The 8,897-nt window shown below is 42.9% G+C and overlaps 1 protein-coding gene across 1 annotated transcript in view; it reads left to right on the forward strand.

The window, feature by feature from the left end:
* The window catches only part of LOC147030282 (general transcription factor II-I repeat domain-containing protein 2B-like), a 19,396-nt gene extending 10,892 nt beyond the window's left edge, over window positions 1–8,504 (forward strand). The window contains exon 2 of the mRNA XM_085872174.1: window positions 7,962–8,504. Within this exon, the coding sequence (XP_085728300.1) occupies window positions 7,962–8,504 (543 nt within the window). The remainder of the gene's footprint in view (window positions 1–7,961) is intronic.
* Window positions 8,505–8,897: the final 393 nt, after the last annotated feature.

Raw genomic sequence — 8,897 nt, forward strand, 5'->3', positions numbered from 1 at the left:
TTAAAACAAAACAACCTGGTGATGTCTCTGTGCCACCCCCACCCCTCCCCCAATTCCCCTGTGAAATTAAAGAAATAAACTTATGATAAAATTAATTTTGTATTTGTAAAACAAAGCATGATAGGCAAAAGGGCTTCCTCCTGTACCCAAGTTCCTTTTATTTCCCTGTATCTCCTTGTAATCTCTTGCCAGGAACCTGTGTCTCAGTATCAGCTTATTGCTCACTCTATAGGCAATGTTAGTGTGTTTTTTTTACCAGCTCGATTCTGGTTTTGCTCCTCCTGTCCTTTCACCTCTCCACCCAGCCCCTACCCCTCCAGGTCACGTGTTTTGCCAGAAACCCTTTCCTCGTTACCCTCCACAAATCTAAATTCAACGTTCACCTCTATTCTTTCATGTCCCTCTTTTTCTCACCCGTGGAACTTTGTTCCTGAGTCCATGGTCTCGAACTCTTCCCAACAAGATTTCAAGTCTCCTGCTCACCGTCACCTCATCGACTCTCCCATTTCCACTCGTGAGCTTTGCTCCACCTACTGAGACTGTTCTCACCTTTCTCCTGCAATTCCCTCCTTGTGCTGTGGTGCATTCATTTGTTCTTGTCCCACTGATTTCCCTTTGCCCATTTTTTCATGTTTATCCCATTTCCTCTGTTGTTTTTCTCCTCTACGAGCCTTAATTCCTGTATTAAAATAAGGAAAGGTCATGTATAAAGCACACAAGGATAAGGAAGGGAGGAGGAGGAAGAGGAGGCATTTAAAATCCCCAAAAATTTGCATACATAATATCTGTAAGGTCCCTCATTAGATGCATGTGATTCCATGGAACTTCCTTTTTCCAGCTCTTCCTATGATAACCACTTGTGTTCAGAATCAGGTTTGCATGCAATTAGAAAAATAAAATATCCATATGAGCATAAAAGCTGACAAAACAAAAATTATCCACTGCCATACCACTCCGGTGGGCATCGGGGGCACCCAAGTGCCATCACTAGCTCGTGAACGTTTCTACAGCCGACAATATATCCTCGATAAATCATAATTCCATTGGTGGATGCTCCTGAAGCAACCGTCAATCAGACCTGAGATTTGGAATTTAGCATGCAGGTCATCAGCACACAATGGCATACTCTTTTGGAAAGGCACCATGTGTCGTTAATGTACATGAGCGAATTGTAACTGAAGAAACTGGCTTGACATCCCCCCTCATAAGGATGGCACAGTCATTGATGCAAATCTCCGCTTGAGAAGTACCAGTGTGACCATTTACAGTCAGCTTGGGCATTGAATCTAAACTAGAGTTCAAGGATGGCTACGCCACCTCTGAACTGTCCGTTAAACGCTGACAACACAAATACAAGGTATTCAACACCATAAATCAGTTCACAGTTTATTAAGGAAATATTTTATTGATTTTAATGGAGAGTTCACCACAACCTCTCAATCTATCATGGGATGAACCAACCCAAGCTCCAAACGATCAAGTAATACATTGTACTCCCCAATCAAGTTGGTCCAACGTTAAATCCAGCAGGATTGAAATCCCTTTCATTTTATTGGTGCTGAGCAGGTGCTTGTGCAGCATTGTAGAGCATACCATTGTTTGCAAAGGCCATCAAACTTATTACTCCATAAGCAGTATGTGCATGCTATCCGGGGGGGGGGGGGGTGTTAAAATGGCAGGAACTTAAAAATATATTAACCACAAATTATGGGCACACATTCCAAGAGAAGGTGATGAAATTTTGGACAACACAAGAGAACATGATTCTTGTCAACAGGCCATCTTTTCTGATGACTCCACCTCATGCTGTAGCATCTCTCATCCTTTAGATAAGCAGGCAGCAGCTTCTTCCCTCTCTGCAGACCTTGATATAATCAGGGGCTAGTCTAATCCTTGGAATGCGTCTTTCAACCCGAACAAATCTCACACTCTCATTCTGTCTCTCCGAAAGGACATCTGGCGAACCCTCCCATATACTTCCTGAACAAACTTCTTAAAGAAGTTCAGTCACACAAACCTTTTGGCCTCACCATCAACCATGATATTTCTTGGACAAACCATGAAATGGATGTAGCTGTTTACTGCTTCAGAGATGCTGAGGACCTATTCAGTATAAAGTGCAACCAATGGCAAAGTGGGAGAAGTATTTTAACTGAGATAGGGTGGTCCATTTTATAACTCAACATTTGGAAAAACTCAACCCTGCAGAGATGGAGTTATCTCTGGAGACACAGATACCTCCTTCTCTTTTGAGGTTTGGAGTCTTGATATATTGCTGTAATGGTATAAAATAAACTTGTGCTGGTTTTAAGTGATTATGGATGAATGCTGAACTATTAGGAAGTATATTGTTTCGTTATTAGTGTCTGAGCCACAAGAAATAGCTTGTGCATGCATTACACGCATAGCACATTGGATAAAATAGGACATGAGGTACAGAGCTGGGGCGCAGGATCACGAGGCAAGCGCCTAGGATGGGAACAAAAACCAAGCCATATATTTACCATAAGCACCGAGTTCAGAATTCACACATGTTTGAGAGGAGCCTTCAGGCAACAACACCAAGAATGGCTCCTCTAGCAGTCTGTTTGCTCAGAGTGACGGCTTTGCCGGGCAATTGACGGAGTGCCGACCTTCCTTCGACCTTTACACTCTCAGTGCCCCCACTCCATTTCCCCTTTGCACCACATGCCCCACGTACAACCTACAGGCTGGACATTGCCCTCGCCTGTCTAAATATGTGGGTTCATGAGAGGTTCACACAATGACATGAAAATAGGTAAGTAACAAAAATGAAAATAATATTGAGGGCACACACACATGCAAACAAAGGAATGCAGCCTCAATGATTGCAAAAAGAATAAAAGAAAAATATAAAGCGATATATCAACAAATATACACCAACAATTGAGAGAACAATAAAAGAGCAGGAAGGTAAAACAAACAAAAGAAGAGTTGGACAGATTGGGAATCAATAAAAAAGACTCATTAGAATGGCTAAGAAGAGGTCAGCTCAACTCGGATGGAGATTGTCAAACCAAATGCCCAAAACCAAGGACACTACACCAATGGCTTTAAGAAAATGGCAGGACTGAGTCAATCGGCCAAGTGTAGATTCTGCCAGGTAGAAACAGGAAGTACGAGCCAGAAACAGGAAGTACGGGATGTAAAAAAAACACTCATGTCAGAATATCTGTACACACAAAGCCATAACAAGCTATATAGAGTCATCCACTGGCACATCTGCAGAAATTTCAAGATCACAATTTCAGAAAACTCATGGAAATATGAACCAAAAGCAGTAATTGAAAATAAGGACATAATGATCACATTCAACCTGATGATTCCATCGAATGTGAACATAGAAAACAAAGCATTGTGATGGGATATAGTACTGAGGTACAAAAAAGAGAAAAGAAAGCATTGCTAATTGAGGTGTCAGTATCTTTTGATGTTGGCCAAAACGACGCAGAGATTACGAAAATGACCAAATACCAGGATATCAAAAATGAAGTCAAATGATCTTGGAAGCTGAAGAGAACCAAAATTGTACCAATGATAATTAATTGGAAAAATGGGAATGATGAAGTAGAACCTCACAGAGATCTTAAAAACCATCCCTGGGAACATTACCACAAACAAACTACAGTTGTAAACTGTCCGGGGCTCATTGACAATCCAGAAAAGAGCCCTCAGCACAAAACTTTGACAACAACAAAACTTCACACCTTGGTCCATGAATAGTGAGTGATCCCTCATCAAAACAGAGGTGGATACTCCAAGACCTGGGAGGACTCCGTTCCACCTTCTGAAACCCGCATATGGAGATAACCAATAACACACACACACACACACACACACACACACACACACACACACACACACCCCTATCTACAGCTGGACAGTAATTGTACAGCAGGTTGGAAAGCGAGCAGAATTAAAACTGCCCTCTGTTGGTAAAAATATGTTTGTTTGTTTTTTAATGAGAATCCTTGTTCATCCACACGATGAGCTGTCACCTGGAAAGGCTGGCATAAACTCAATAGACAACGTTTTAAACAAACACCCACTCAAAACAAACAAACAAAAACATTGCGTACAAATGCACCGGCAATAAGGAAAATAATTTTGTGCAAAAGCACAAAAAAAAAAAGGACAATAATTTTTTTTTTTAACTTTATGTGACGTGAACGTTTCGATGGGAAATAAATTCCCGACAAGGTGTGTCTGTCTTGGAGGGTGGAAATTTTTTAGAGCAGCCATGGGAATCAAATCCAAACATTAAGAGCAATGCAACAAGGCATATCAAACAACCTACTCCACCATGCCAGCATCTCATCACCAAAAGGGGAAAATGAACGAACAAATCAAATAAACAAACATAACAAAGCAATCAACAAAGCAAAGCAAATGAAACCAAAACAAACTAGAAGGGCCCTCGGTAGAGCGCATACCTCCGCCACGTAATGCCCGATCCACGAGAACATATCTGGCCCAATACATTTTTGAAATATCATGCTATACAGTACTATATCGTTTTTGCACTCCATCTCTCAATAATGAAGAATCACTGAAAAAATTAAATAATTCTCGGATCCAGATCCGGATTGGGATCTTCACCAAAATCGAATCAATTCGTCCTTGTCACACACCGAACCTGTCCACAAAATATAATCCGGATCCATCCACAACTTTCTGAGATATCCTACACACAAACAAACAGACAAACAAACAAACAAACAGACAGAAAGGGGTGAAAACATAACCTCCTTCACCTTTGGTGGTGGAGGTAACGAACAATGTCTTGCTTACACCTAGATCAATTCACATGATGTACCAAATGATGAGGTTGTGGTGGTGTGTAGTTTGATATGTAGTTCTTTCGTTAATTTACTCCCGCTCCAATGCATTGCCCTTTCTACCCCCATCCTCCAACCAAATCTACTCCCCTTAAACAGCTTTTATTTTTTTTTTCAATTTTAAAGTAGAAAAAGTAACTCAAACAACACAACGGCCTTCCATTCCTCATGGACGGTGCTCCGGCCAGAGACCGTGTGGATTGTTTTGTTCGTCACAATGACGAGACATTTTTTGCACAGGTGAACCAGCAGGGCATGTGCCACTCATGGAGGTGAAGACATGCTTTGTCCGATGTTGAAGAGTTCGATGATTCGGACAGCCTGAGCATGTTATACAAGTCACACCTCCTCACACTTCTGTGGTACAGCCTACTTGAGACAGAGTTGTACTTCCCACGGATGTTTTTAGATCCTCGTGGAGGATCTCCAAGTCTTACTCACGTTGTCGTTATTCATCTTCTTCTTGTGGACTTTTTTATTTCACAGCCTACAGTTTTCATTGAAACTTCCTGAAACTTGGCAGATATATGTAAAAATACCCTGCGCAGACAGTAACCATCTCTGGTTTTGAAAATTCCTCCAAGAAAAAAGTTATGACGTCAAAATATCTCCGCAAATGGAAATCGCCTATACCATTATCTCCGAAACTAGGCAAGCTGTTTGAATTTTGTTTGTGGGAATCAAGCCGGGCATTAGCACAGATAATTTATCGCAAACCTGTTACATCACAATGACGTCATATTCGTTTTTTATGACGTCATCATTAAGAGGACGAGGATCTTAGCTCATTTGAGCTTGTTATGTAAATATTTTCAAGGACACCGAGGAGCCACCTCGATGGAGATGGGAATCAATGCAGCCACTCTGTTGAAGGGTGGGCCATTAGGAAGAAATATTATCGACATTTATAGTTTTTAAAAACACATTTGTCGAGGCTAGTGGAACATTTGTGCAATAAGGTCAACACTCCGGCAACTGGGTAGAGGAGAACAGGAAGAAAAGAAACATCGCAAACAAGACAGGGGTGAGCAGACAATATACCAGGACAAACTGTGGGTCGGCGTGGAAGATTACTTTTTTTTTTTCTATGTCATCTATGTTCTATTGAGTTGTTTATAATGACTATGATGGTTTGAGTATATGATGGATGGGAAGTTTGGTTATAATGAGGAAGGAGGTTTGAGTGTATGATGTACAGAAGGTTGATACACTGACATGACAGGGAGCAAACTACAAATCTTTATACTCAATAAACAACTTCATCCAAAATACATGAGATAGTAAAAAATGTGTATATATATATATATATATATATATATATATATATATATATATATATATATATATATATATATATATATATATATATATATGTTGCTCTGCCTTGCCAACTCATGATTTGTCCAATTATATTGTTTGCTCACCCCCATCTTGTTTGGCCTGTTTCTTGTCTGCGTCTTCCTTTCCAACCTGTTGAGCTTTTCACTCAATACAGGACTTTTGAATTGACACGTGAATGCTAGATGAGGCCCTTTGCGCATGCGGTGTGTGTGTGTGTGTGTGTGTGTGTGTGTGTGTGTGTGTGTGTGTGTGTGTGTGTGTGTGTGTGTGTGTGTGTGTGTGTGTGTGTGTGTGTGTGTGTGTACGTGTTTACACTGACTCACTTCTGCTCACTGGGCACTTTTATTCTACCAACGTTGCTGGCGCGAAATCTGTAATTCAAATAGTCTTTTAATCTTAAAAAAATTTCAAGATGGTTAACCATAATAGTTATGTTCCTCAATGCAAATTGGAGTCTTAGAAATAGGATAAATCTCTCAGGGAGGGAGGGGGGAGGGGGGAGGGGGGAGAGACTCTCAGGAAGGAAAAACTGGAAATTTCTAAGGAGTTGGGCTTGGGGTGGTGCCTAACGGGCGTAGAAAAGGTGGGGGGATCTGAGATGGTGGTAAACAGCTGTCTTGAAGACCTGGAGTGATTCTGGTAGTTTCCCCAGAAGAAGGGGTCTTGGTAGACCGTGTGTGTGCGCCCTGCAGAAACCTGGCGGGGACAAAGCACGGAAAAAGCAGAGGGTACAAGACCAGAAAGGAGGCGGTAGAAGACAGAGAGGCTACCGACCTGTCTGCGATGGGGAAATGATAGGCTCATAGACTGAGCTTCATCTCAGGAGATTCCAATGATTTTGAAGGCCCTGGTTTCTATGACATCAAGATAAGAAAGGTGTGATGCAGGGGCACCAGCCCAGAGGGGAGAGCAGTACACCATCAAGCTGTGGATGAAGGCCTTGTAGGTGGATAGGAGTTCAGGTGTGCCAAGGAAGGACTTTGTATGATGGAGAATTTGCAGTCAGTGACTGGCTTTGGAGGCCAATTGAGAAGTGTGGTTTGTCCAAGAAAGATCATTGCTGATCGTGAGACTGAGGAGTTTGAGTGACTGAACTTCCTCAAGAGATTGGTTAAGAAAGTAGATGGGAAATGGAAGAATGCCCTCTTGCTTTGAATAACGGTAAGTAAGGGGAAGGGCAAGACGGGGTGGGGTTAAGGACTCTGTGGGGGGGGGGAGAATTAAGGACTGTGGGTTGGAAAACTTGGAGTGAGGAGAGGGGATTTGATGATGTGGTGGGGTAGGGTTTGTCGACTTGGGATGGGGGGGGTTTGAGGAGTTGGGGTTGGGGTGGGGGTGTTGATGACTTGTGGTTGGGGGGTGGTGGGGTTTGATTTAATCTATCAACATCTTTCAGAAGTAGATAGTAACACAGTATTCAATGCACATGATATTTTAACTGTTCTTTCCATAATATCGTTGAAGTTACATTTTCCATTGGGTGGAATTTCCACGGATACCTACTGGTGATTATGATTATTTGAGTTTACGATGGGTACGAGTTTTGTTTACATCATTGGTCCGCAACCTGCGGCCCATGGGGCCCTATACTGTGGCACGCGAGGACTTTCCAATCAAAACACATTTCCATGCAGAAATTTTAAAGGGGTTTACACAATGCCACTGCCGGCCACTGCCAGCCGGCGCCGTGACCTGAAAAGCCTTACAGTGGTCATTGGCAATGTCAACTACATTCGTGCGCATGTTCTCAACCACCGTCAGTTCAAGAAGCTGCTGCAGGAGCTTGATGCAAACAACGGGGATGTCCTGTACTTCTCGGCCGTGAGGTGGCTGAGCAGGGGCCGCACTTTGAAGCGCTTCTTTGAGCTGAAGGACGAGCTTGCCATGTTCCTGGGAATGAAGGGCCAGCCAGTCGGTCACTTCTCAGACTCCCAGTGGCTGGATGACCTTGCCTTCCTCGTTAACATCACTGAGAAGCTCAATGCCCTCAACATCTCCATGCAAGGAAGAGGAAAGCTGGTCCACAACCTCTATGGCTGCATCCAATCCTTCGAGAACAAGCTGGAGCTGTGGGAGTCACAACTTCGTGCCGGCCAACTCGACCACTTCACTGATCTGCAGGGCCAGCACGGTGAGGATGAGACAATTTTTGAAGGTGAGAGGTATGCTACAGAGGTGGCCCGTCTGAAGAAGGAGTTCGAGAAACGATTCCAAGACTTCTGCAAGCACAAAGTCAACTTCGAGATCTTCGACATGCCCTTCTCGTTCAATCCCTTGCAAGCCCCAATGGACCTGCAGGAGTAGCTGATCGAGCTGAAGAGTGACATCGACATCAAGGCCCAGTTCCTGGAGAAGGAACTCTAGGAGTTCTACAGGGGGCTACCCTGCCAGACCTTCCCCAACCTGATCAAGCATGCCCAGAAGTTGTTTTCCATGTTTGGCAGCACATACTTGTGCGAGCAGTTCTTCAGTAAGCTGAAGTACTCCAAGAACAAGAACCGAAACGCCTTGTCTAACATGCACCTGGAAGACACTCTTCGTGTTGCTTCCTCCCATCTGGTGCCCGACATCAACTCGATCCAGGGAGAGCAGAAGCAGTATCAAGTTTCTCATTGACTGAAAAAAATGCATCAAGTTTCTCATTGACTGAAAATGTTTCTAAGTATCAAGTTTCTCAATAAAATGCATCAATTTTTT

Source organism: Eptatretus burgeri, chromosome 3, assembly GCF_056783735.1.
Source record: "Eptatretus burgeri isolate ZD-2024b chromosome 3, Ebu_testis_v1, whole genome shotgun sequence".
Taxonomy (NCBI): domain Eukaryota; kingdom Metazoa; phylum Chordata; class Myxini; order Myxiniformes; family Myxinidae; genus Eptatretus; species Eptatretus burgeri.